Genomic DNA, 27,871 nt, shown 5'->3' with positions numbered 1-27,871 from the left:
GTGTGTGTGTGTGTGTGTGTGTGTGTTCCAACATCCCACCAGTCAAAAACAGCTGAAGCAATTTTAGCTCACTTTTCCCCCCAAAAGATTCACTTCAAGACTGACTCAGATCATGGAACACTTCAAGGAAATTTTTTTCCATGAAAGTGAAGTGCAATTAATGAGGAGGGAGCTCGTGGGAGAGAGAATTCTTCAGTGTTCGCTAAAATGCAAATCCAAATCCAGATTATTAGCAGAAGTGAACGTTTCTTTCCATGACAAATCTACATGGCTTCATTTTCCCAACTGAAACTTTAAACAAGATGAAATCACATACACATTATGTTGCTTGACGGGACCGATGAAGAAAGTTCCACCCAAACACATAGAATGAAGAGCTGGTGCAGCCAAGAGCCCATCCACCAGGGCCTGGGAGGGGAAGGTGGAGAGGTGTCCATGCAGTACTGCTCAAATGCTTTTTATTGACACAGGGAAAAAACCAGGTTTGCAAGACTGAGGTTTAACCTTTTTCTCCCAAGTTCAGGCACGTCCTGTGGCCATAGCCCTGGGTGTCATGGAGAAGCTCCTGAGCCTGCATCCCACCCTCCTCCCCTCACCACGCTGTGCCCACCCGTTTGTACCCGCCCCCAACCAGGACCCTCCTCTTGCTCCTTGGTCCTCAGTAGCCCCCCCCCCCAGCACATCAACGCATCTAGGCTCATCCATCTTATAGTAGACCCAAATCCTTTTCTTAACCACCCTACCTCCTAAATACCTGTCTTTTCTGCCCTCCTCAGCCAAGCTGCTTCCAAAAGCAATCTATACTTGCTGTCTCCACTAGCCATTCCAGCACTAGTCATTCCCTCAAACTCCCCCAAACAATTGCTCTCTGCTTCTTGACACTGCTCTGAGTGCATCAGTGAACTTCACGAGATAAGCCATGCCCTTTCTTATGGGATTTCCACATAGCATTTGACAGTGACCATCTATGTGTCCATCCACCCACCCACCCATCCATCCATCCATCCTTCTTTCCATCTGTCCATCCACCCATCCTTCCATCCATCCATCCATCCATCCATCCATCCATCCATCCATCTTTCCATCTGTCCCTCCATCCACCCAGCCAGCCAGCCACCTTGGAGGACAGCAGGTACAGTGGGAGGTTTCTCTGAACGTCCTTGTCTGCCTGAGGATGGATCCTCCAAAGGACCACAGGTGTCACAGACTACATCCTGGGAGGACTGACTGGGCTACAGGACAGGGGACAGAATACCATCGACCCTGGGCAGACTTGTCATGGCTGTCATTCTGGTCCAGTCCCTGTCCTACTCGCGTGCCCTAGACATCTCTGCATCAACAATTGCACTTGTCCGTCTCTCATTGTAGGGGTCTCCTCTGGGAATTCAGAAGGTGGGAGGGACGTTTGTTTTCCTTCCCTAGGGGGCATGTGTGGTCCCTCTTGGGTGGGGTCTACCTCCCAGCATTTGCCCTAACCCTCCATCTGCTGCCACTTTTGGCAGCCCCTGCCACTGAGGACCACTGCTTCCCACCAGCCGCTGTGTGTCCTGCTGCTAAGAATGTCAGGTGCTGAGGCTCCTCATGTCTGAGAGACCCAGGGTCCCTCCTCCTGTGAGTGCATCTGGGCCTGAGAAGGCACTCTGAGCCTTGCCCGGGGGTGTGGGATCAGAAAGGGACCTCGGAGACCTTCTTGACACCACGGGGCTGGGGAGGGTGTATGTGGCAGGAAGACCATGGGCTCAGCCACACTCACCCATTGCATCCACCGAGTCAGGGAGCGTGTTTTCATAGCTAACACTGAACGAACAGGATGCATTACACAGTCGTCCCACGTATTACTGGTTCATCAGATAACACAGTCGGCGGCATCTCAAATGCGATGGCATTATTTCACTTTCATTTTTATACCTAGCCCAGAATGTCGTTGGTGGTCCTGGGATGAAGTAGCTTGTGGCCTGGCTTTGCTGGGATAATGGAGGATCTGCCAACTGAGCCGAGCTGAGGCGGTGGTGGGGACCTTTGAAATGCCCGGAAGCTTAGTTTTTCCTTACCTCAGAAGCACATGTGGAGAGGCTGACCCCGGTGGTGACAGGTGGCAGGTCTGCTCTCAGGCTCCGGGGCCTTCACATGCAATGGCTGAGACACGGTGAGGGAATGGGGGATCCAAGCCACTCAGGCAGCAGTCTGGGGACAACCCTGCAGCTCTCTGAATGGGCCCTACAGTGGAGGAGATCGTGGAGTGATTGAAGGAAACCCTGCACCCTGCCTACTGGTTTCTTTAGGGGTGTCCTGTATAATGGGTTACAAGAGAACCCTGTAGGGTTTGCTTCTTGGTGGGGTAGGACCATTAGTACCAAGCCTGCCAGAACCAAAGTCAAATTTTTACGCATCAACTGCTTTAAACACAGGTCAGAAGAGTAGATCTATAACCAGTTAATGTCTGCTGGCCTTGCATAACCCATAACTCATGAAACTATACCCAACAGCTGCCAGCCATCGATCTTGGGACCTGGGGACCACAGAAGACCCCAGACCGCCACTGCCCTTCGGAGCTCTCTGTGCAAAGACCCAGCCCAGACACGAAGGCCCTCTGCCCCTGCGGCCTCACTGTCTCTGGAAGGTCAGCTGGGGCAGGGATCCTCCTGGGGAGCCAGCCAGGCACCACCCCAAACCCAGTTTGTTGCTCGCGGCTGCCATCTAGCGGTCATGTCTGCTTTCTCCATCCGCCCGTACTCGTCACAGGGTGTCAGGTGTGGAAAAGCAGATGGAGCTCATCCTAAGCCTCCACCTAGCTTCGCTGGGGTCTGCACTGTGAGGGTGAAGAGGGGTGGCTGAGAACGTTGTTGAAATGCCACTATTTTTCCTGACATAAATAATACATGCGAGGGTCCATCCTCAGATACGCAGGAGGTTCTAAGAGGAGGAAAGAGCATAGCTTCCTTAGTGCAAACATAAGCACACTTCAGACCTCAGATGGGAGCGGGGAGCACGTGTGTCTCACTGGTTTTGTTGCCGGCCCCGTGGGCTGGTCCCTGACAGTCCCAAAGGGCCCTCCTTGCTTAGGAGGAGGACCCCGCTGTCCCTGGCAGCAGACACCGCCCCACAGGGACTGTCTGTCTCAGGAGACACAGCAGCAGAACTAGTGAAGACCCTCAGGGTCGTCACACCCGAGCAAGACGCCAAGCATCCAGACGGGCTTGGATAACATCATAAAACCCTGCTCTTCACCCCATAAAACAAGTGAGGAAACGTAATCTCAGAGGAGTTTGCCAATTTGCCCCGGAGTCATGAATCAAGTTCAGGCCCCACATGGGGTTGAACAGAAGAGTCTGGAGAACCCCAGTGTGGACAGCTTACTGGCTGAGTGGGTCGCTCATCCTTCATGGGTCTGTGCTTCGTCCTGTGAAAGTGTGGAAGATGGCGCAGTGCTTGGGGCCATGCGCAGGGGTGTGCCCGCCCGCCGCCCGCTTTCAGGGCCTCCAGCAAGAAGCCCGGACACAGCAGGTACAGGCGGGTGGCAGACACGGCCCCCAACAGCCTTTCCCACCTCCACCCTGGGTCACCCGGCTCCTGATTGTGCTGGTGCTCACCACAAGGGTCCGCAGGAAAAAGCAGGTGGGAGGCCAGGTGCCATAGGCTAGGGCCGTGGGGCCAGCAGAGCCTCATGCCCTTGGCAGCCATGAAAGCCATTCTGGAAAGTGCTGGATGGACACTATCCTGCAACCCCCTCACCCCGGTTAATTACCCCAGAGCAATGGGAGCAGGTGCAAAGAGCCGTGAAGGACCAGCTGCACCTGCTCCATGAGCAGCAGCCCCGTTCTGTGGGGGAGGGCGAGCCTCCGTGGGAGACGCAATAGATGCCTGCTGGTGACTCCATCAAACACAGGAAGAGGAGCAAACCGCTCAATGTCCAGCCAGGTACAGGGGGTTAACTGAATGACTGTACTTACGTGAAGTTCTAGAAGGCTCCACTCACCCGTGTTGGCAGGAGCCCTGGCCCTGGCCGCCTGTGTTGGGGCACGGGCAGGTTCTGCAGGGGAGGGACAGGAGGGAGTTCTCAAGGTGACAGAAACACTCCCCGTCTTGGCTGAGGAAGAGCTCACATCTGGGCAGATGTGTATACAAACCCATCGACGTGTACACGTGGGATCCGTGTTCATGTTAGAGAACAACCCACAGGTTTCCGTCTCAAACAACGGGCTGGTTTTGCCCGGAGCGCAAGGCTGGGCGTCCAGCCTCGCAGAGAGCAGGTGGCCCGTGCGCTCCCCGTGCCCCACCTGGCCTTGACACACAGTTTTTTTGTGCTGGAACCATGATCCTTGCTTCTTCTAGTTGGGAGGTGGGGGGGGTCAACGACGAAAACCCCCTAACCTGGGGCTCCAAGCAGTTCAACAGCACCCACCTGGCTGGATGCCGTGAGCAGAGTGCTTTCCGCGGTGGCGTCCTCGGAGGATGCTCGCTGGGGATGAAGCCCTGGCTCATCTAGGGGCTGTGCCTGTGCCGGCCAACAGCCCACACCGGACTCTCCTTTTCTTTGACTCCTGTGCCTCATGGTCTTCCTTAGAAGCACGTGGTGACTCCAGGCCCTCTCTCCAAAAAGTCCTCTTGTTTACAATGGCCCGGGACACAGAAACCCTGTGAGGGTTTGCAAACCTCTCCAGGCTTGGCACGACCTGAGGCCTGGACAACACTGGCCTTATAACATAGCAGCATCAGGGAAGAGCCCGGACCAGTGATGGCCAAGGCCATCAGAAACCATGAACACTGCCTCAAGGGTTAAGCCCTCAGGGCTGCTCCAGTGGCAAGCCCAGGTCAGGGCAGTGGGAAAACTCTGAGGGAACACCTGCTTCCCGCAGGGCCTGGGGCCCCAGTGAGACATCATGTCACTGAGATTTATCATGTCTCCAGGGGGTGACCTTTCTGGGGAGGCGAGATGCCTGCCCTCAGAAAACAAACACTATCTCCAGCACATAGTCAGGAATGGGGTCACCTTGTCCAGGTAACCCCGACCACAGCATCAAGCAGGTCCTGCAAATTCCTTGCATGGTCTGTCCGTAGCACTTGCATCTCCAGCTTCGCTTGGGGTCCCTGTGGAAGCAGCAGGACTTCCACAGACAGTCACTGTTCACTTGTCGCAGTCCAAACATGACGCAACCAGCCCTTCCTCCCACAGCTCTTGTGTAGCGACACTTAGAAAAATGGCCTGAAACAGAATTTTAACTGTTGGTTCTGCTGATGGGAGGGAAGGCAAATGAAAAGGATGTAAGAATGTTTGGGGTTTTGCCAGAAAAGAGAAATTCAGGAATAAAGAGTGACCTGTCGATTCAACAGTGGCCGGGACATCTGTGGTGAACAGCTCCCCATTAATTATGACAGAAGCATCAAAAAGGTGCTTTCTAAATGTGTTTCATTAGGAAAATTACTACCATTAGGGTTTTTAAGTCAGAGGATTAGATAGGGTTGTGAAACGGACTCCATCCTCCTGTTCCAACCTACTGATCCCAGATACCCTCACCCCTGTCCTTCCACAGGTCCGGGTTTGGCTTGGAAAACAGTCATGGGGACAGTCCCCCAAAAGCAAGGGGGTACCTGGGCTAGCACGGCCCCCGAGTCCCCCACCCCACCAGGACAAGGGAATGCCCTTCCAGCGGTCCTGACGCAAGACCAGGTTCCTGCAGCGTGGGGAGAAGCACGACTGCCCCACGGGGGCAGGAAGGTTTGTCCTGAGCCGGTAGCCTTTTACCATCTTCCTGATTCCTGGTCACAACTGATCCTACAGCAGAGCCTTAGCGCCGTGGGTGTGTTCTGTCACTGCGTTTCCTAGTACAACGCCCACAAGAAGCTGCTTCTCTCTCTCTTCCTTCATCTTTTTTTTTTTAAGATTTTATTTATTTATTTGACAGACAGAGATCACAAGTAGGCTGAGAGGCAGCAGAGAGAGAGAGGAGGAAGCAGGCTCCCTGCTGAGCAGAGAGCCCGACGCGGGGCTCAATCCCAGGACCCTGAGATCATGACCTGAGCCGAAGGCAGCGGCTTAACCCACTGAGCCCCGCAGGCGCCCTCTCTCTTCCTTCATCTTGCATCATCCCACCGCTCCAGCACCCCATCTCTCCGTCACCCCGCGCCCCACCCCCCTCAGCCCTCCATGCCCCAGCCCTCTACCCCCCATGCCCTCTTCCCCACTCCTCCATCCCCATCATCCTATCCCCCCAGAAAACCCATCCCTCCACCCCATTATCCCCCATCCCCCATGCCCCCATCCCCATCATCCCTTCATCCCCCCCATCCTCTACCCCCGGCCCCGCCACCACCCCACCCTCCAGCACCCCATTCTTCATCCCTCCACCCCTCCATTCCCCCTTCTAATCTCTCCATCTCCTCATTCTAGCCCAAGCCCTGGTTGCTCACAGAGGCTAAGACCGTCCCCCCCACCCAGGAGTCCCGCACCATGCTGCATGGTTTGAAATGAGCCTCGGGCTCCTGGCCCTTCCGCTCTCCACCCAGCACCATCACCTCCCCGGAGCTGGGCTTCCCAGCACACTTGATCCATTCACCACACCCTTATTAAGCATGTGCTATGGATCAGGCACCATATGGGGCTCAGGATACAGTGATGAATAAGACAACGTCCCTGCCATCAGGGGCTCTGTCTAGGCCGGTGACAAAAATCTGTAGGGTTACACGAAAGGGCAGTTGTGCTAGGAAATTCGCCAGGAAGACAAGGAGGAAGAGGGAGAGAAGGAATTCCTTCCCAAAACCATTCATGGTCTCTGACAGCCAGTGAGGGTAGGACACAGAAGGAAGGTCTTCCCACGGAGCTTATAGCCCAGAGGGGTGAGCAGCCAGACAGGCTCACAGCTCTCACAGGAAGTCACAAGTGCTTGTCTTAGAAGAACAGGTTAGGTGCTGAGAATTTAAGAGCATTCTGGGTTGGAGGCCTCCCAGGAGGCTGGGGGGGTGGGGTTTTGAAGAACACAAAGGATGGATGGGCGGAGCTGGGAGAACTTTCCAGAAAGAAGAGGTGGAGGGTCGGGGTGGGGGAGGCGATGTTCCAGAGGAGTTAGGGCCAGGGGACAGGAAAGACATTTTGGAACACTGGGCCCTGGCCTAAGGGCGCCCCTCAAATGTGGCAGCCGAGCTGGGGCTGCTGGGCTTAGGGGGCTGTGTGTGAAGCCACCAGCAATATTCTGGCATACCTTCCTTGGTTTAAATTTTCTTAATACTTTTGCAGAAAAACATTTCTGTATTAAAATAAACATACAAAAAGACAGAATGCAAAATATACAGAGACTTCTTTTAAGATTAAAAAAAAATACAACTTCAGAGAAGTTTTGACTGCCTCCAGAAGTCCCCTCTGTGTGTGCATGCCCTTGGGGCCAGCAAGGTAACTAAGGAGAAGATCTGAGAAGCCTGAGGTCCTTGGTAGATAGCACCTGACCTGCAGATAAAAAAGCAGGCCCAGAGGGGGGTTGTCATGTGCTTGAGGTCACACAGCGCCTGAGCAGCAAAATCAGGCCTGGAACGAGGCTCCCCGTGTAGCACAGTGGATGAGCGGGGTGTGGGAGAGAAGGAAGGGGAACACAGGCCACGTGTGAAGCAGAGCTCATGAGGAACAGGGAGAGCGCTATGGTCTCGACAAGATCCAGGTCCTCTCCAGCCAGCTTCTGTGGGGCCAGTGCTTATCTCAGACAGAGCAGGACCGGCACCCAGCAGGGGCATCGTCCCTGCGGTGGAAGCAGGAGACACACCCTCTTTTCCATTCTTCCTCCTCAGTGTTGTTCTGCAGTGCACAGGGCACCACTTGCCAACTGAGCGAGCACCAGAGAAAGGCTCTCAGCCACCTGGGATGCCTCTCCTCGTGCCCTTCCCATGACGAAGGTGTGTCCTGTTCAGTGAGTCTGGAGGGAACAAGATTCCTTTCCATTTCCGGGTCAGTGAGACCAGGCATCATGTGGCTATGAGAATTCAGAGCTATGTTGTTTTCCTAATAGAAAACAAAAAACAAAAAACAAAAAACCTCCCAAACAGGACCCCAAAACAGTAAGAGTTATCCGTGGTGTGAGATTAGGGGGAAATGCTCCCTGGCTAGGAGACGGTCACCACAGCCTGCAGCTGGATGCTCCCATCCCTGATGGTGTCCTTCTCTCTCTTCAGAATGTGCTGGGAGAGTGTGTGAAGGAACCAGCCCACGTCCTGGAGGTCCTCGGGCCACCTCAGGTAGTGCCGTTTCCGCACAAACCCTGCAATGCCTCGGTGCTTCATCAGCTGGAACCGGGACAGGGACCCGACGATCACCAGGATGAGGGCACCGTCCGCATCAGACACACACCTGCTCTGGGCGTAGGCAAAGGCTTCCAGGCACCACCCATCCCGGAGGAAGTGTCGGCTCACGAGGCAGACCACCTTCCTGCTGCCCCACACGGCATCCTGGATGTTGGCGATATGCTCCCGCCCTGGGACAAAGTCTCTTTCTTCAAAGCACAGGTTGAATCTGTTCTGGGCACTATACTGAGCATCCAGGTGTCTGAGCAGAGCCCGCTGCACCCACGCAAAGTCTCTGCCACTGAAGCAGAGGTATGCATCGTATCTGTACGGCTTGGACTCGTGGCGCTCGGCCTGGACCATGGGCAGCAGTCTGCAGGCCGCCCTGTAGCAAATGAAGCCAAGGCCGCGGAGCTTGGTAGACACGAAGACTGTCACGAGGAACACAGTCAGGGTCACCGTGGAGGAGACAAAAAGAGACAACCGTAGAGCCTTCAAGACCTCCTCTTCATCACAGTCCTCCATGGAGACAGAGGAGAGGGGGGTCCCTGCGAGTGCGTTGGGGTACATGCAGGAGATGTCTGCACCAGACCCAAGCACGGTGACGTTGGTCTGGTTGAGCCAAACAATGAGAGAACGGAGGTCACACTCACAGATGAATTTGTTGTGTGTTATGTCCACGGCGGTGAGGGACGCCAGCAGGTTGGGGTCCAGGGTCAGGAGCTGGTTTCTGGACACGTCCAGCACCTCCAGGTTGGCAGGCAGGTCGCCAGGAGCAAGCGTCATTAGCCTGTTGGAGCTGAGGTCGAGACCCCTCAGCGCACTCAGATCGCCAAGGGCCCCCGGCGGGAGGAAAGTCAGGTAGTTATTGTTCAGATACAGGACCCGGAGCCGTGAAAGTCCCTTGAACACATCCCAGCAGAAGCCGGTTTCCCAGGCAAGCTGCAACATGTTTCTTCCGAGGAAAAGCATTTCCAGGCTGAGGCTCCCTGCCGGGCCGCGAGCACGGCTGCAAGAGGAAAAGCGGTTTTGATTCAGAATGAGGACCTGGAGGTCGGGGACCTGGAGGAGGAAGTAGAGATCATCCAGATCCTCCAGCCTGTTTTCTGACAAGTGGATGAAGCTGGCTTTAAGCTCCATGTCCGGCAAGGCCGCCAGCTTATTGCTACCCAAGAAGATGGTGTCTAGGCTTGGCAGGAAAGAGATTGTTTTAAGAGCATTGTCCCGCAGATCCAAGGTCTGTAACATTTTCAGGAACCTGAAGGTCTGGCTCTGAATGATCCCAATATGATTGTTTTGGAGATCAATATAGGCTACCTGACGGAGTCCAGAGAAATCAGAATCATAAAGCTCCCCCAGGAGGTTGTAGGACATGTTGAGAACCTGGAGGCTGTCGAGGCCATAAAACGCTTCTTCTGCAATCCTGTTGATCTTGTTGTGGGCCAGCTGCAGGAGCTTCAAGTCCTTGAGGGCCTCAAAGACTCGGAAGTTCAGGGAGAAGATGAAGCCATAGGACAGGTCCAGCCACAGCAGCGTGCTCCCGGCCAGGCCTGCAAACGTGTCCCGGTTGGGGTCCCTGATGTTCTGGAAGCCAAACCCGGGCCCCATAATATGGTGGGCCAGCACCAGAGAGGAGATCTGGCTCCCGCTGACGGCCCTGCTGAAGTTGCCTGTGATGTCTGCAGTCCAGCCATTGCCAGAAACATCCAGGGTCTCCAAGACCATGTTTTTGAATGGGTTCATGCATGCGCCCCAGTCCATGGAGCCCCTGCTGTACAGCTGATTGGCGGCGAGGTTTAACAGTGAGAGCGTTTTCCCTTGCAGCGGCTGAAGCTCGTGCTCACACACGACGGGTATCTGGTTGAGGGAAAAATCAATGGACTTCAGGGAATTTAATTCCCAGAATGATGGGTGAAGGTTAAGGCTTTGAATCTGATTTTTGGACAGGTCCAGGCGAGACAAAGACTCCAAATTTCTGAAATAACCATCTTTTAATGTCTTATCGGACAGACCGCAATGGAAGAGTCTAAGTTCCTGCAGGCGGGGCAGCCCCTGGAAAGCATCGGGATGCAGGAAATCCACCTGACTCTTGCCCAGGTCCAACACCCTGAGGTTGGGCAGGTTTCTGAAGGCCTCTCTGCCGATGGTAAAGGGGGTAAACTGAGTCCCAAGCTCCAGCAGCTGCAGCTGCTCCAGGAAGGGGAAAGACGTGGTTGTCACAGTCCGGATATAGTTGAAGCTGAGCAGGAGGATCTGGGTGGTGCTGGGGACCGGCGGCACCTGAGTTAGGTTGCAGGATCGATACAAGGCCCTCTGGCCATCAGAGGTGCAGGAAGGAATTGTTAGCACAGGGCTGACCACGAGCATTACCCCCAACAGAAGGTCCAGGTAGCCTCCCATGATCCTGTGGGGAAGGAGGGAGGATGAAAACACAGTCTCCCCGAGACCCCGCAGGCGTGGCCATGGCTTACGTGTCCATGTAGATGGTGCTCTTCTCTCTGACTTGCACTGCGGTGCAGGGTGGTGAGCACTGTTCTAAGCCCCTCAGAAATACCTGACCTTTACAACAAGTCCCTTTCTCATTCACTCGTTCATGCAATCACTCATTCAAGGTCTGCCGAGGAAGCTGAAGAAAACAGCAGGCAGAGACACATTTGTGTTCCCCTCCCCCCTCCCCTGCCAGGAACCACTCTTCCCCTGCCAACGGCTCCGTGGCAGCTCCCCACCTACCCTGCCCAGGGCATGGGCCGTCCACACCGCTGCCCTCGCTACACACACATGGCCTGTCGGATCACACAAACGCTGGTCCTCCTCACCCTCCACAAGCATCAGACACGGCAGGTCAACATGGCCTGCCTGATGGGGCGGGCAGGTCTCAGGTCAGGGCATCCCTACTTGCATCTGGCTTGTGTCCCCAGCCCTACACCAGGTGGAGAGAGGCCCCACCTCCTGTGCCCGGGGCGCATTTGGCCGGCTCTCTGTGGAAGCTCCAAAAGGAAGAAAGTACTCTGTGACTCTCAGGAGGGAAAATGGGGCGAAGGTAGGAGGGAAACAGGAAGCAGGTGCGGGTCTGCACAGAGCGTTACCCCGCAGCCGCAGCCACGGCTGCAGCGTCCTGTGGAGCTGGACCCTGACTCTGCGGAGGTTTTGCTCCGCCTTGGGGTTGATCTGTGGTGGGGTTTCCATGGAAACCCTGAGGCTGACACACCTAGATTACAGCAAATCAGAAGTGGGCGTGGGGGGCGCCTGGGTGGCTCAGTGGTTTAAGCCTCTGCCTTTGGCTCGGGTCGTGATCTCAGGGTCCTGGAATCGAGTCCCACATCAGGCTCTCTGCTCAGCGGGAAGCCTGCTTCCCCCTCTCTCTCTGCCTGCCTCTCTGCCTACTTGTGATCTCTCTCTGTCTATCAAATAAATAAATAAAAATCTTAAAAAAAAAAAAAAAAAAGAAGTGGGCGTGGAGCCGGAGTTGACCCCAAGCCTCCAAACCGCACATTTACTAATGAAGGGGAAGAACTCCGCGGAGCGAGATTGTCGACCAGGGCCCCTCATTTCTCTGCCATCCCCACCTGAGGCCGAGGCAGGGGACCAGGGCCGCAGCAGCAGAGGCCCCTCACCTCCCATGGGCCACTCGCCCTCCCTGTGGCCTGGAGACCCGCCCCCCCCGCCCCGCCCCCCGCCCCGGCCCCATCCCCGCTCACTTCTGGCCCCTCCTTGTCTTCCCCAGGCGGCTCCCCTCTTCCCACTTCTGCAGTCTGGCTCCGCCTGTCTCCCCGAGCATCATCTGCACGTCTGCCATGTGCTGGGCGCTGTTTGGGACACAGGAGGGAGTGAACAAACAGACCACACTCTTCCCCGCAGGCTTGTTATAGTGCAGGGAAGTGGGAAAAGGGCGGCACCCAACTGAAGAAGGAACATCAACCATCTACCGGGAGCACGGAGACCAGGACTGCCAGGGCAAGGGGCCGGCAGCTGTTTGTGGAGTGGCCAGGAGAGCACCTCTCCCCTTCCCCCCCGCCCCCCTCCCCCCCGCCCTCCCCCACCCCCGCCAATGATGTTTTGAGCAGAGACCCGAAGAAAGAACAGGAAAAGGAGAGGCCCAGCGTCTGGTGGGAGTTCGTCACACGGGGCTCCATCTGCATCCTCCAAATCTGTCCAACCTCAGTACCTTGGCACGTGCTGCTTCCTGTATGCCGCTCCCATGGGTAGATCTCACATCCACACTTCCTCAAGAGTCTTTCCCCACACTCACTAGTTGCAACAACTCCCCACCCCTGACTCTTTGGAAACTACCCTGTGTGTTTCTGTGAAAGCCACGATCCCAAGCCCTCAATCACCTTGTGCAGCCACGGGTTTCCTTGTCTGCTGTCTGTCTCCCTGACGACGATGTTGCCGTCAGTGCAGCAAGCGTTGGGAAGGATGTGTGCTGCTAAAAAGGAGAAACAAAGGGGAATGAGTCACCCCACGGGCGATCTGCAGAAGGAACTGCCTCTGCTAAGAAGAAAACTGCATTTTATCCACGAATCGTCCTAGAAATGCAGGAGCTCCCGATGGGGAAGCCGCCTCGGCCAGAGCATCCTGTGAGCATGTGGGAGGCTACAGCGGGTTCTGATCATGGAGAGGAGGTGACAGAAGCCTCCCAGGGAGCAAGGAGGCTGGTTGGGCGCCCGCAGCAGGGGGCTGTCCCACCAGGCCATCGCAGAGGTGAAACCCATGCTCAAAATCACCTCAGAGCCTGACTCTCTTCTCGGGGCCAACGGCATGTTGCTTGCACTGTTTTCCTAAATACTGACTTTTCCAGGTACATGACCACCTTGTGAATCTAGGGAAGCTTGTACCTTTACTATTTGGAGCTTTAGGGGGACTTATTCACCCTTCCAGGAAAATCCCTTCATGGTGCGCAGGCCCCGGGGTGGGGGGACGCCCGGAACTGTGTGGGTACACATGCATGTGTGTCTGTATACGCATGTGTGCTTTGTCTGTGCACACACACGTGTGCACAAGTGTGTGCACTCACCTCTGCGTGTGTGCACGTGTTCACAAGGGTGCCGCACATCTGTCTGTAGGCACGTGTGTGCACACATGAGTGTGTGCGCGTGTGTGTGAGCCAGTTTACTCAGCCCTCATTTCTAAATGTCAAATGTAATTTTTAAAAAAGTTTAAGGAATATCCATTGAGTATTTTCTTATGACTCTTAAATCCAGTACATGAAGGGGAGAGTCCAAATCATTCATTTTGCCTCCTCGCGTGCAGCTTCTATTAATTTGTCATAAATGACTTTCCCTTTAATTTCTTTTGGATATTCCTGTTAGGGCACCTTATGTTGATCTCATTAAAATTATGCATATAGGTGAATTAGATTAGAGCTGTGATTCCATTTCAAAATGGAAAAGTTTGGGGATTTAAACATTTGTCATAGAAAGCTGCTGCATTCATCACTGCGGCCCTGAGGCAAAGCTTCCAGTCCCTCCTGTCCCCGCTCACCAGAGGCACAGGATGATTAAAGCCAGAAGTTCTTCCCTTGCCTCTCCACCCACGTAGCTTGTGGTTCTCTCGCAGGGATGATCTCACGGAGTCCTGATAGCAGAACTGCCTCTTCCTTCCTCACTGAATTTCTTCTGGGTTCAGGTGGGCCTTGGAGCCAGTGTCCTTGAGTTTACAGTAGACACACCTGCATTCTGGGAAGTGGGACTCAAGTTCAGGGTGATCTCAGTAGATAAAGTGGAGACCCACCAGAAAGCAAGTAGGAACGGGTGAGGCCAGATGTGGGGTTACGGCCCCACAGCAGCCCCAGAAGAGCGCCAGCCCTGCGCAGCCACCAGCTCTGGGACAACACCATCCCTGCCTTCCCGATTCCTGAGCAAACCAGCCAGGGAAGGGAAGCCTGGCACCTTCACGGAGAAGAGATGAGAGACTGTGGGTCTCTGGTGGCGACCCGCATCGGGATCGCGCCTCCTGGCACATGCTCCGGGCTGTGATTCCAGAATCTGGTGCAGCTGTGGTGGTCCACACTGGGCCACGCAGTGGGAGACGTGGTTCTCAGGAGGCAGATTCTCCTAGAAACACACAGAGATTCTCAAATGTGCTTAGAAGGAGGCAGGAAAAATACAGAGGATGTGGGAGACACGAGGTTAGGGAAGACCACACTCTGTTTCCTGCAACCTTCTTCCTGTCTCACAGTGGGAACAGGGCCCTAAAGCAACAGGCAGGGACACACGTACGCCAGCCTCCCTGCCCAGCCGCAGACCACACTCTACAGCAGTTCTTAATACTTTGACGTCATGGACCCTTTTGAGACTCCCATAGCTCTGATTCCTTGATCTCCAAAAATGCATATACACATAACAAACCAAAATGCTCCTAGCTTCGGGGCTTCACAGACCTCCTGACGTTGGCTCCTTCCAGCTCATCACTCACGTGGAACAACCAGCACATTTCACCTTCCAGAACAGGGCTCTGAAAACGTTCTGCAGAGACGCCTGGGTGGCTCAGTCCATTAAGTGTGTGCCTTTGGCTCAGGTCATGATCCCAGGGTTCTGGAATCGAGCCCCACATTGGGCTTCCTGCTCGGTGGAGAGCCTCCTTCTCCCTTTGCCTTTGACCCTCCCCCTGCTCATGCTTTCACTCCCTCTCTGTCTTTTTCTCTCAAACGCGTAACTTAAAAAAAAAAAAAAAAAACTTTAAAAAAATCCTTTAAAAATGTTTTTTAAAAAAGTTCTACAAAGGGCCAGATGGTAAATATTTCAGGCTTTGCAGTCCGAATACCGCAGTTTGCCAACCTTTGTCCTTGAACAGAATAGAAACTTTGATTTCACAAATGAGGATTTTAGTGAGTATAAAACAAATGTGTCCTGGTACCAACCACAGCAGTATTTGCAGGAAGAGCTCACTCGACCCCCACACTGCTGACTGTCTCACAGCTGCTATTTTGTTCAAACATCAAAATGAATTCTTGTCTTATGTAACCAGACAGAAAACCCCCTGCAGAGACATGCAAGCAAGAACACTGGCTCAGAATAACAGAGTCAAATTTCCTAGTTTCGATTTTGCCTTGTTCCAGGCAACTGCTTGCCTGGAGTCATCCCCCAAATGCGTGTTTCAGAGCTTGGCCCTGAACTTGCAGCGGTAACGAGCGCTATACGGGAGCCCCACACAACACACTCCAAGATGCTGAGCTGTCAGGTCTATGGTACAGTGAGATGGGTAAGGCCAGATTTTAAAGAAAATTATTTAGGTGTATGTTGTACCACAAAGGGACTATGCAGACCGATTATCGTATGAAATGCAGGAAGGTGTGAAACACTATTTCTACCTCTGAAGGGGGCTTTGGGGGTCAAGCTCCAGGACAGGTAAGCCGACAGGCGTGGGGAGGTGTGACTGCCCAAGTGGAGGGTCCTGGAATGGGAGCCAGAAGCCAACGTGGGTTGAAGTAAATTCGAACAGGTCCTGTTGCAGGGCATGTCGAATCCAACAATGAGAAGCAAGCTGCGAAGTTGCTCCAGACCCCGTCAGACGTCCACGAGAAGGTGGCAGGCAGCACGCGACAGCAGGTGTGGACAATCCGAGACAGAAGACCAAGGGCCTCTACGTGGGGCAAAGCAGGGGGCGCAGGAAGGGTGCGTGCGCGTGGAGCAAAGTTCAGAGGACCCGCTCACTTCTCCCCAGGCTCTGTTGCAGAGAGCGGACACCTAGAGCTGCTGGGAGTGGCAGGTGCAGGACACGGACATGTGCTCCTGAATCATTACAGAGCACAAGATGGACAAGCTTTACGGTGTTAATGGTGTGTGCATCCGGCGACACACGCGTTCCTCCCCCCAGAATCCCATGCTACACAAATTCACGCAACAGAAACAGGGATTCTGGGGAGAGGGGGCTAGCATCTAAATCTTCCCCAGTGGTACCGAAAAACAACCTGATAGAGAGAAGGTAGCACAGTCACAGAGGTGTTATATAGCTGTGAAAGACACAGGACAGTAGGCCACCTCCACCTTCAGGGCCGCAGAGCCTGTGTCCCAGGCTTGCACTGAGCTGAGGGAGACAGGGGGCACAGGGGATCCCTGGAAGCAGGTGGACCGCTGTGACAGCAGATGTGCGTGGGGAACCAAGGTCCGTGACAGGTTGCCAAGTGTGTCGCGTTTATTCAAATGTGGGGTGGCTCAGCTGGGCCCGGTTTTCTTCATTTAAACCTAAGAAACTACTCACAAGCTCACATGAAATCCGCACCTCCTAGCACGTGAATCAAACGAGATGGTCATTCATACCACGCACTACATCAGCAGGGACTGTGCTCCAGTTCAAGGCTAAGGGTTCCAGTTCAGGAAAGGTAGAAGCTGCCATGTGTCTGGGAGCCTGGTGAGCCTACAGGATGGGCTCAGGGACCTGCTGGGTCTGGCGTGGACTCAAGATCTCAGAGGCTCAGGGACCTGGGTGCATCTGTTCCCCAGCCCTGGTGTGCTTCCACTTCAACAAGGGACAGACAAGCAAGGAAAGTCTCTCCCGGGATGGCAGGTCAGAGTCCCTGGGGAGCCCAGAGGAGGAAGTCCAGGGACAGGACACAGCCTTACAACAGGCCTCTGGACTCTCAACAAGGGTGAATTTTCTGCACACGCAAACCGGAGACTCCCTGGTGTAGATGGAGGGTTCTTGAACTCAGCTGTCCTTCGAAATCACCAGAGACGTGAAAACAGTACAGGTACATGGGTCCGCACCAAGAGATGGTTTAGTTGGTCTGGGGACAGTGGGGACGTCCACTGACAGATGAGTAGGTTGACAAGACGTGGCGCCCACACAATGTCCGAGTCAGTCTTGATGCAGAGGAGATGCCAATGCTCGGTGTGACCTGGCGATCCTCGAGGACATCATGCCCAGTCACAGAGGCCAGAGACAGCGTGAGTCCGTGTACGTGCGCTAGCTGGGGTCTGGACTCTGAGGGCCACGGGAGTGGCACGGTCAGTATGGCCCATCACCCCTGCCAAGCACTGTTAATTATGATAATGAGAGTGAGGGGAAGAGAGCCAGCAGCCCTCCCATTTCAGTCAAATCCACTTAGCTTTGATCCCAGCCATTAAGGGAGCAAGTGCCCTTTCCCGAGCTAACGGCTGGGACAGCAGACAGGCTGGCTAAGCTTAGATGAGTTCTGGGCACGTCTTCACACTTAGCCCCAGCCAGGGGGGGCCCCTCAATCCTTCACAGACCCTCTTGGTCCTGGGCCCCGTAAGCACCCGGAGTCTGAGCTGGGCTGGTGGTGGCCCACAGTGGGCAGGCACAGAGGTCTCACTGAGAAAAACACTAAGTTCATTTCCAAATGGGGATGGCGAGAGTTTCTCCAGAGTTCACATAGCAGGGAAAATCCCGAACTGTATCTGAAGGCAGGTGTGGAGGGCTGGGTCAACCTTGCACAAAGGCTTGAGGCCAGGACACCAAGTGGAGTCCAAGGACACACGTGTTTACCAGCAGAATACGGCATCCCGCAGACACAAACCTCCCAGGGGGCACCTGGGAGGCCACGCTGTCCTGAGGGCCATGTCTTCCTAAAAGCCATCTTTCTGTAAATCAGAATTCTGCTGCTGAGGACAGGTGTCCTCTCTTTTGTTCTCTGCCATGATGCCAGCAGCCAGGACGTACCATGTGGCAGGTGTCCCCCGAGTGACTGAATTCGCCTCATCCCGCCTCTGGGCCATCCCTCCTGCTCTGAGGCCACCACTCCCCTCTCCCCCACCCGCGCAGGCACTGTTGCCAGCATGCTGGGGACTGGTGTGCATCCTCTGAGTCCCTGAAAGGATTGGTCTGGGCGGGAGCCGGTCCGGTCATGTCCCTCTTGGCAGGGAGCACTTACCTGTGAGCGCTACACCATCAGCATCCGAGAGTGAGTCTGTCCCTTGTTCTTCCCGCTTGTCTGGACACAGCTGGAAATATCCCTCTGGGCACCTGTAGCACTCCCTCCAAATTCCAAGCCCATTTGACCCTTGCCAATCCTTGTTGTGTATTTCCATCTTCAGCCTACATATTCTTCAACCCTAGAGCAATAGGCAAGGTCAGACTGGGAGAAGCCTCCAGTGTGACCTCGGTGCAGCTGGTGGCCAGTCCTGCGAGATTCACCCCAGGACACTGCCAGCATCGACTCCCCTCCCCTCTGGATATGGCTCTGCCCCCACCCCCACCTGGGCAGGGCGGAGACCTCCCAGCTGGTCCCCCAGTGACACACGCCCCTCTCACTCAGCTCTGGTCAGCAGCCTCACTGGCTCCTTGTGCCCCTGGAGGTCACACTCTTGGGGGCCGAAGGCTTCAGGGCCAGGTGCCACGGACTGTGGATGAACTCAGCCAGCCTGCCCACCTGGTGGCAGTCTGGTCCTCTGCCCCAGACCTAGGCTGCAGTCCTGGGACCTATCCTCCACTCAAGTTCCCTGCTGAGGCTGGACCCCAGGCTTGGAGGGCTTCTGTCCATCCCATGGGCTCATCCAGGGCCAGCTCCCCTACCAAACAATCCTCACGCCCCTCTGGGCCCATTTTATCTCCCTGCCCTGATGTGCCAGTCACACCCGTATGACAACATATTCATTATGTCATGCCTGACCCCCAAGAGTGCACAATCCTTGAGCGCAGGGACCCCATTTTTATTCATGCTATATACCTGAAGTAGCGTAGCTTAAACACCCCAGTAATATTCCCTGCTGATTCTCTGAAGATTTATTTCCATCAGGAGCACTCACCTCCAAGGCCTAACACAGGGAGCTCCAGACATGGCCTCCTCATTCTAGGGGCCCAGGCCCCCGACTGTTCCACTGCTTCCGTTCCCGAGACCACAGGAGCTTCATCAGTGATGGGGGTGGTCAGCTAATTTGGTAAAATCAAGAGAAAGGGCTTTGCTTTTCCTAAAGGAGAGAAGCTAATTAAGGAGGAGAAACAGAAAACGTTATGCATGTGTTTTTATTTTCTTTTTTGCTTTTTAAAGATTATATTTATTTATTTAGAGAGAGAGAGAGAGCACGCATGAGCAGTGGGGAGGGGCAGAGGGAGAGGAAGAGAGAATCTCAAGCAGACTCCGCACTGAGCACAGAGTGGGACACGGGGCTCAATTTCATGACCTGAGCAGAAACCAAGTCGGATGCTCAAGGAACGGAGCCTCCCGGAGGCCACTGTGTACTGTTTTGCTATGCCATACAGCGATTGTCTTTGTGAAGGAATTCGCAATTACAGCTGGGTCTCTTATGGAGCGGAATTTTAATTGGAAAAAACCAAGACCGTTTTGTGAGTCAAAGCACGTGGAACTTGAGAGCTGAAGGTTCCTGGAAACCTCGGGCCTGTTCAGAAGGTGGCTGCCGGAACCAGGCAGGCAGGCAACTTGCTTCCCTGGGACCCCAGAGAGGGAAACTCTACCCTTTCACAATCAAAAGCATTCCTCACCGAATCAGAGCAGTGCTGAGGAAGGGTCTGTGGGACCTTCCATGAAATCCCCGCTGGCATTTGGCGACTGAGGCTCAACCAAGTCAGGGACACAGGGTAAGCTCACTGCACCGAGGTGAGCGCGGGACTTGCGGGTTTCTGCGGCAAACGCGAAGGTTGCCATCAGAGTGGGACATTTCTAAGCAGGCCGGCTAGGTAAGTTAGGGTCAAGTGAGGCAACACTGAGGAAGACACCACCAGGGCTCAGATGGAGAAGGAGGGGTCCTGCCGGTGGGAGATGTCTGGCGCTTGGCCTTGCTGCAGACACGATCTCACCCATGCTCAGAGTGGCCCAGCGCTTGCTCCAGCTCATGCAGCTGTTACACTGGGGACTGGGGCTTACATCCAGCGGCAAACTTAGTCATCATTTTGATCTTCCAAAATACCAGAAGCGGAATACACGGGAAGCAGGTAGAGAGCCTGAGTGGGTGCTCTGCACAGAAATCACATGGAGACCTTGCTGGTTAAGCTGGTTAAGTCAGCAGGCTGGGCTGGGAGCTGAGACTCCGCCCTTGGAGCAAGCCTCCAGGAGATCCTAACCTCCTAACGGGGCGGTTCCCGACCCACCAGGGCAGCCTGAGTGGCAAGTGACTTCTCGGTCACTGCTCACTGCTGACGAGATGCTGCGGGATCCCTTCTGAGTTCGCCCCCAACTCTTCGCAGCCCTGAAGGTGTAGCATCAAATGGTTGCAAAGTGGGATCAGTTGAAGCCTCTGGGAGGGGGTGGGACAGGCCTCACGGGTTCAGGCGCAGCGGAGCACAAAGGTGCGCGGGACGCTCCCCCCGCCTACCAGCAGGGGCCTGCAGGAGCGGGGGCGCACGGGGAGCGGGGCTCGCTCTGACCCGGACGACTTCTTCCCCAGCCCGGTCTCAGAAGGGACTGTCCACCCCGCCCACGCGCGCTCGGAGCTCTACATCTGATGGTCTGGGAGAATCGGAACGAGGACCAAGTTTGCAGCTGGATTCAAATGCTGGCTCCCAGTTTAATGGACGTGTGACCTGGAGCAAGCGCCTCGCCTCTCTGAGGACCAGTGCAATCATCCTTGCACTGGCGACAGAACGTGTACTTCCCCAGAGACACCCCCGTGCCCAACCCAGAGCAACCGGTTACTGACACGAAACCCGCTAACGCTTCTTGCCTAAGTACATAGACATCATTTATCCGAGGGCACCTCACTGGAAACGCGCTCGCTCCCTTTAGGAACCACCGAAGGAGAGCACTGAGAAGGAAACGGAGCTTCTCCCAATACTGGGGCGATCTGCTGCTTCCCTTTTCCGCCCTCACAGGAAGTTATGTAAAATCTTGCCTGATGGCCTTTAATGTCTTCAGTGGTGGTCCCCTCCACACCACTGAGGCATGCAGAGGCACCCATATTCTGGAGACAGTATGTTGCAAACCCAACAAAATGGCTTCTCTTCGGTCTGTTCATTACACATTCCTTAGTACAGGTTTAAAACATCTGACTGAAGAAAGTAATTCCATTTGGGTGATTTTTAAAGACCAACAACTAGCAGGACCCCCTTTAAACTCCTTGAGAATAGAGAGCTCACCAAGGAACTGGATATCCCTCTCCATCTGCAGAAAATTCACATCTGAGGCTCTCACAGTGCCCCCAAACACAACTTGGTAAAGTCAGCATGCAGGTGGCCAAGCAAGTTGCCGGGAGGGGCAGCTGTAAGGTCTGGAGCCAAAGCGCCCAGCAGAAAGCTGAGAAGTGCCCCATGGCATCCCCTGAAGTAATGACAGATCTCTGCAAAGGCAGAAATCATCGTTATTGTGATGTAAATTGAGGCAGCTGTCAGGAGGCACAGGGAAGGAAAACCTATTAAACTTTGATCTGTTAGACTAGGAGAATGGAAATCGAGAAGAGAGATTACACTGCACTTGAGAAGGGAGGGTGAGGGGGGAGCCAGGCCAGGAGGAAGGGTCCTGGGTCTCCCCAGCCAGGGGCAGGGAGGAATGTGGGAGGGAAGATTTCACTGGTGGCTCTGAAAGGACTGGGAACAGGGCCGGCTGGGGAACACACCCCTGCTCTCAACCCTAGGGAGGTTCATGAGGTGGGATCCACCCTGGGCTGACTGCCCCGAGGCTGGGCTCCATTCTGGGTGGGGTGGACTTGGCCAGAGACTTGGCTCCAATTAGCTGTGGGTGGTAACTTCCAAGATGCAGGGCCCCAGGGCCAAAGCCCTGGGCGGGGAGAGGGGAAAGTCAGGTTCTTGTCCTCCTATGGCCACCATCTGGGCATCCTTGACAAGTTTAATTTCCCTTGTCCCCTTTCTGTATGCTTATCATGATGAGGGTGACCTGGAAGCCAGGTGTGTGGCTGGAGAAGCTTGCAGGGTCTTCCCACTTTTGTTTCCCAAACAGGGGTCAGATCTCTTATCATTAAGACAAACAGCATCTTCTCCTGATTGGATCACTGCCCCCTTCAGGGCCAGTCCCTCAGACTGGGAGCCTTAGAAGGGCCCCTTGTCTCTACTGCCTATTAGCTGGCCTCTGCTGGCCCCCCACCTTCCCTACGGGTGCCCCCTCCTGGAGACCACCACCTCCTCCTCAATTCTTGTCTGAATCTCCCCAGTGTCTTCTGTAGCATGGACTCTTGGGCCCCTGTTTCTTTTATCTTTTCTTTTCTTTTTTTTTTTTTTTAAAGATTTTATTTATTTATTTGACAGAAATCACAAGTAAGCAGAGAGGCAGGCAGAGAGAGGGTGGAGGCAGACTCCCTGCCAAGCAGAGAGCCCGATGCGGGGCTCGATCCCAGGACCCTGGGACCATGACCCGAGCCTCCTCCTTTGTCATCCTTGACTTTGCTCCCGTCTTTCTGTCATTCCATTTTCCACCTCTCCCTTCTCCTCCCCCCACCCCCTGGCTCATGGATCCCCTTTGCTCCCACAGGTTGGACTATCCCCAGCACTCATGCTCCCAAGTAACTGGCTCTGGCCTCACCTGGACTCAGAGCGAGAAGCATGTCAGTGGACCCGTCTCTCGTGACACCACAGTGCTCTGCCACGGGAGCCGTCAGCCAGGGAGAGCAGGGAGCCGTCTCCACAGAGGCTGCCAAGCAGCATGGTCAAGGGTGGGAGGGAGCCCAGGCCCCCATAGGCAGAGTGGCCGGGAAGGTGCAGCTGTGAGCTTGTGGGACCGGTGGGGCTGGGACTAGACAGGCTATTCTGCTGCCAAGAAGGACCTGCATTCTGTCCTGGGGGCTGTGGGGGCTTCTGGGGTTTGTACTCCTGCTGCTGCACTGAACACAAACTCCTCAAGCCCCCTGGGATCTGGCTCTACTAAATGTACTCAGTCTCACAGTCCCAGGAAAAATGCTCAGCCCACACTTTCTGCACCGAGTGGGCAAGGCACTTCCCTGTGTCCTGTGTGTGGCTGGGCTGCAACCAAGGATTATTTACCAAATGCTTGCTCTGTGCCAGCACCAGCAGTGGCTCAGAGGGTCCCTAGATGAGGGAGACGTGGCCCTGCTGCAGGAAGTGGGGCAAAGACCCCTCCCGTCTGAAGGGCAATGGGGGGGTTGGGGCAAGAGCACCTACAGAGCTCCATGCAGAGAGCAATGGAAGCCAGAGAAGGGGCTCTCCAGCTCTGCCTGTCTTCATTGGAGAATGTACTCTCTGACATGCAGAGGATTACCCAACAGGACACCCTGGGCAGGAGAGCAAATGCTGTAAGGGCCTATTCAGCCAGAGCAGCCCCACCCCGGTTGAACTGACATTTTGTTGTAAAACTTAAATTGACTCCCCGCCACCCTGCCCCCTGCCCGGGGGAACTTACTTAAGAACAAGTCCCAGAAACTAGTCCCAGGTAACAAAGCCCACATACAAGGGTGGGTCAGGCCAGGTGGAGGTATTCAATCAGTGGGGGCGCATACTGTCTCCTAGCTACCAGGGGTACGGGCCCTGCCCTTTGAGCACCTTTTGGATGCCAATTCTGACCAAGGTGATAAGCTGGTTCAAATGTCTACTAGGGTAAATTGTAATTCAATTGGTCACCTAGCATGACTGTGCAGTTTTCTCTGTGTGTTACAATTTCATTGGCCACCTGTGTGTGGCCAGCCCAACCACATGGCCTTTGCTCTATAAAAGTTAGTCAGTGAAACAGAGAGGGGTGGTCCTCTCTGTAAGGGGCGGCCCTGACCGGTCTGTTTGACGGTTGGTTTGATTCTTGATGCTTGGCGTGAAATAAAGCTTTGCTTGACCTTTGCTTTGTATCAGTCTCGCTCCTTTCATCACGGACCCATTATTGGGGGACCCAACAATGTAAGGAAAGTGAGGCATACAAAAAAAAGGCCTTCTGGAAGGTCAGCATGTCAGGAGACAAAAAGAGAGTGGCCAGAGCTGAAAAGGGAGGCAGGGGATCTGGACTGCACATGGCTGACAGTGAGGGCCTTTGTAAGTATCCATAGCCTTCAAATATTATCATTGGGCCTTCTTCCCCTGTCTGGCGCAGTCCCTGACTGCCATTTCTAAATCCCGAGGAAGACAAGTAGCTCCCCACAGCCCTGCTGTCTTGAGCAGCCCACACTGGCTGTCTTTCAATCAGCAAATGACAGCACACAATTTTGCACTCAGCGGCTCTCACAAGGGATGACCCTGAACCTGGAGCCTCTGGAGGGCAGGAACAGTGCCACAGCCTGGAGTGAGCCCTGCAGAGCAGAGCACATGGGGTGAGGGCTGCAGGGGTGAGGGCTGCAAAGCCAGCGCTGGCAGTCACCTTAGCATGCAGCCAGACTGAAGTCTGGACCTGCCGGCTGCATTCCTTTCCATGAAACGAAGCACGAAATGAGCACATCCGGACCCAGGAACTGCATGTTCCAGAGCTTTCTGCTGAGTCTATAAGCATGCAGAAATGAACAAGCAGGCCTATTCTGATTTCAACACTCAGCAAAGCTGAACTTCCTCATGCACGCAAATGAACAAAGAAGGCTCTGTGATGCTAGACACAACCACCTAAGAAGTCTTTCTTCCAAAAATACAAAGCCAAAAACCTGGCAGGGCCAGCTTTGCATTCAGATCATAGCAACTCAATACTCCCTGCTTTGCTTAGAGCTGACACACTCAGGACAATCCCGTGACAACTCAGGGTGGGGGTACCGTGGAGACTGAGAGGCATGGGTGACTGCTTAAGTGTGCTTAGTAATTAGCTCTGGCCTGGGCCCTTCCTCTGGAACCCCACGGAACCTGCCTGCAACCCCACAGTTAAGGGATTAGTTCATAGTAGCACAGAACTTCCCCCACGGCCCTTCCCCACCATGTCCCCTGTAACTGGCTGTGCCTGCCTCACTGGTAAGTTGCTGGCCACTGTATTCTACCCACGAGAACAAGGATGAAGCAAGTCAGGGGTCCATGGGTCCTGGACAGATTTGTCAACGCTCAGCCAGGCTGAGTAAACACAGAGAAAAGTGATTCGGCCACACTCACCTGGTGGGGCACTGGCTGCTCCCCAGGGTGGCCACCGCCAGCATCAACATCTCCAGGGCTCCTTTCCAGGCACTGAGCAAGAGGACAGCATCCTATTTGTGCCTGACCTTCAAACAGGACATCATACTGATTGGGTCATTCATTGCTCGGGGACACTCCCTAAGAATGCTAAGGTTACTTAAGCTGCTTGTCTGTGGGTCACTGTGCAGGACAGGTGTGTTCAAACACTAAGTCACTACACACACAACCCACGGGGACGAGAAGGCCCCTGCTGCCGATTCCCACCCAACATGGTCTCTGCAGATAGGCTTCCTGGGGCAGCACACCCCTCACTCCTAAGTAAATCAACCAAATCCACCCTCACGCCTGGGAGGATGTCATTCCAGCCGTGTTTTCCCCTGTCTTCATCGGCAGATTGTTGATAACATAAAGGCCAACAATATTTACCGTGGAGCCTGCTTTCCCGGTGCTCTCGGTGGGCGGGGCTCAGGCCCTTAGGCAGGCAGCTGGGCAGAGTTCTGGTATTTCAATGGCACCCGCGAGCCTGGCTGGCTCCCTTTTCTAAGACAGTGAAGCCATCTGCCCCGTTCCAGGTGGGGACGAAAGCGAACGTGAGAAAGTCTGACAGCTTTCCAAAGGTGGGGTGCAAGTGACGTCGACAGAGCCAGGGCTTCGCGGTGGGCCACCCACCGGCCACCAGCCCGGCACTAGCCGGCCACCGAGGGTCCCGGGAGGAGAGCAGGAAGCGGCCTGGGACGCCCCCGGTTGGCGACCGACCCCGCCGGCAGCCCGGTCCCAGTCCCGTCCCCTGGCCCGTCCTCGTCCGCGGCCCGGCGCCCACCTCCTGGGAAGGCTCGCTAGCGCCTCCGAGCGCTCCTCCCAGCCCCTTCTCCTGGAAGGTCCGGGGCAGGGCGCCCCCTAGCCCCACCCACCGTCCCGCCCCCATTCCCGCCCCCGGACGGATCCGGGCCCTCCCACCTGCCGGGACTCCGCTCCTATCCCCGCCCTCAGACAGATCCGGCCCTGCCCACCGGAGCAGCTCTGGCTCTGCCCACCTGCCTGCTTTATTCCTGCCTGCTTGCTCGGCCCCGCCCACCACCCTGCCACATCCCCACCCCTCCCATCGTCCAGGCCCCACCCACTTGCCCGTTCGGGCAAGCCCCGCACCCGTCAGGCCCGGAACTGCGGTCCAGGCCACCATTTTCAGTTCATTGACCCGTGGAGGGACCTCCTGCTCCAACCCCAGGGCCCATCGGAGGCGCCCCGGATGCTCTGGGGCTGCGGGGACGAGGAAGAATGTAGGGGACCCGTGGACTTGGGGGCCTGGAGGCTGGGGCAAGTGGGTGCTGGGTGCTTGAGGCGCCCTGGAGCCAAGGGAATGGGGCTGCCCCTGGACTGTCATTGGGGTCATCCAGGCCAGCAAGGCCACCCCTCCTGCCCTGGTGCAGAGGAGACGTGGAGTAACCTTACAAAGACACAGCTGAGCTGGTGAGGAGGAGCTCTTCCGTGCTCCTAGACTCCCCGCACAGAGCTCCCACCCCTTGTCCAAACCTCCACCCAGATTTCCAAGATCCTGAGAGACTCAGAGCAGCCCATGGTGCTGCGGGGGCTGGATCCCAGGATGCTGAGATCATGACCTAAGCAGATACTTAGCCAACTGAACCACCCACACGCCCCACTACTCTGGATTTTAATGAACAAATCAAGTGACAGCCTTCAGTTCTGAGCAGCAAAGACTTTGGTGACCAGCTCCTCCCAAGCCATAAAGAGAGAGAGAATGGGGGGCTCACTCAAGGGCCACATGTGAGGAGACCCTAGCGGTTCTGGCCATTCACATGGAAGTTGTCACCCCCCTCGCCCCCGCCCAGTGACCTCATCTGTCCAAAGACAGGGCCATGGAGCAGGACTGCACCCCTTGGGGCCAGGAGCAGCACTGAGCCCCTTGGGGCCAGGAGCAGTGCTGATGAGTAGGCCCTGGAAGTCTCTGGGCATCCTAACACGGTCTGGGATGTTCCTCCCTTCCCCACACCCTCCTGGGAAGTGCTACTCATTTGCTTTCACCAGTGAAGTGTCTGTGTGTTTTTATGAGTCGAGCACTGTGCAGGGTGGGAGGGATGTGATACCCAGAGCTGACATTTACTGAGGGCTTGCCATGTGCTCTGCTCTGTTCTGTATGTGCATTAACTGATTCGTGGAATCAGGAAACACCAGGAGGACAGGAGCATGGCAGAAGGTGGACTCGGAAGCGTAGGTTGAGCTCATTTCAGGGTGCACTGGCTGTTTGTGGGAAGGGCAGGTGGCACCGTTGAGCAGACAGCTGAAGTCGTACGTGGAGACAGGCCAGGAGGCATCAGGACAGAAGTGACAGCTGGAGACATTGGTGAAAAACCGCATCTAGAAGACCGGCAAAGTCAAGGCCAAGGAAAGGGAGTAAGAGTTTGTAAAGACAAAGACTGTTAAATGTAATTATGTTCAAATAAGACCCCTGTTCATCCAAAGATTTCATTTAAAGACTGCAGGGGCAGGAAAGAAAACTAGGAAGATTCTCGCAATTCCCGTAACCACCAAAAAGCAAGAATCCAGACTATATGAAGAAGCCACACAAATCAGTAAGGAAAGAACAGGGAAACAGACAAAAGAGCAGGCCAGTACTCTCTCCACAGAAGAGCAAATCCAAGAGCGTCATGGAATATATAAATGGGAAAGGCCAGACCTCATCCTATGATCTGAGAAAGTCAAATGT

The 27,871-nt window shown here is 55.0% G+C and overlaps 1 protein-coding gene across 7 annotated transcripts; it reads right to left on the bottom strand.

Annotated features, from left to right (window-relative positions):
- Positions 1 to 1,168: 1,168 nt before the first annotated feature.
- TLR5 (toll like receptor 5) lies at positions 1,169 to 26,039 on the bottom strand. 7 transcript variants are annotated; one of them, XM_032318859.1, is made up of 9 exons: positions 25,576 to 26,039; positions 25,129 to 25,235; positions 18,969 to 19,144; positions 18,095 to 18,275; positions 16,483 to 17,804; positions 14,151 to 14,315; positions 13,744 to 13,937; positions 12,597 to 12,688; positions 6,326 to 10,888 (listed from the first exon to the last, which is right to left on the bottom strand). In XM_032318859.1, exon 9 carries the CDS (start codon positions 10,660 to 10,662, stop codon positions 8,086 to 8,088), a length of 2,577 nt encoding a protein of 858 aa, XP_032174750.1. In that variant the 5' UTR covers positions 10,663 to 10,888; positions 12,597 to 12,688; positions 13,744 to 13,937; positions 14,151 to 14,315; positions 16,483 to 17,804; positions 18,095 to 18,275; positions 18,969 to 19,144; positions 25,129 to 25,235; positions 25,576 to 26,039; the 3' UTR covers positions 6,326 to 8,085. The 7 variants fall into 7 exon arrangements, 5 of the variants coding, with proteins under 5 accessions (XP_032174750.1, XP_032174751.1, XP_032174749.1 ...); XM_032318860.1 differs by having other exon boundaries at positions 6,326 to 10,666; positions 16,483 to 17,184; XR_004280192.1 differs by lacking the exons at positions 6,326 to 10,888; positions 16,483 to 17,804 and adding an exon at positions 1,169 to 2,217.
- Between the last annotated feature and the right edge of the window lie 1,832 nt (positions 26,040 to 27,871).

This window comes from Mustela erminea, chromosome 17 (genome assembly GCF_009829155.1).
Source record: "Mustela erminea isolate mMusErm1 chromosome 17, mMusErm1.Pri, whole genome shotgun sequence".
Classification (NCBI taxonomy): Eukaryota; Metazoa; Chordata; class Mammalia; order Carnivora; family Mustelidae; genus Mustela; species Mustela erminea.
The sequence above is the reverse complement of the archived record's forward strand: the minus strand, read 5'-3'. Positions and strand labels throughout refer to the sequence as shown.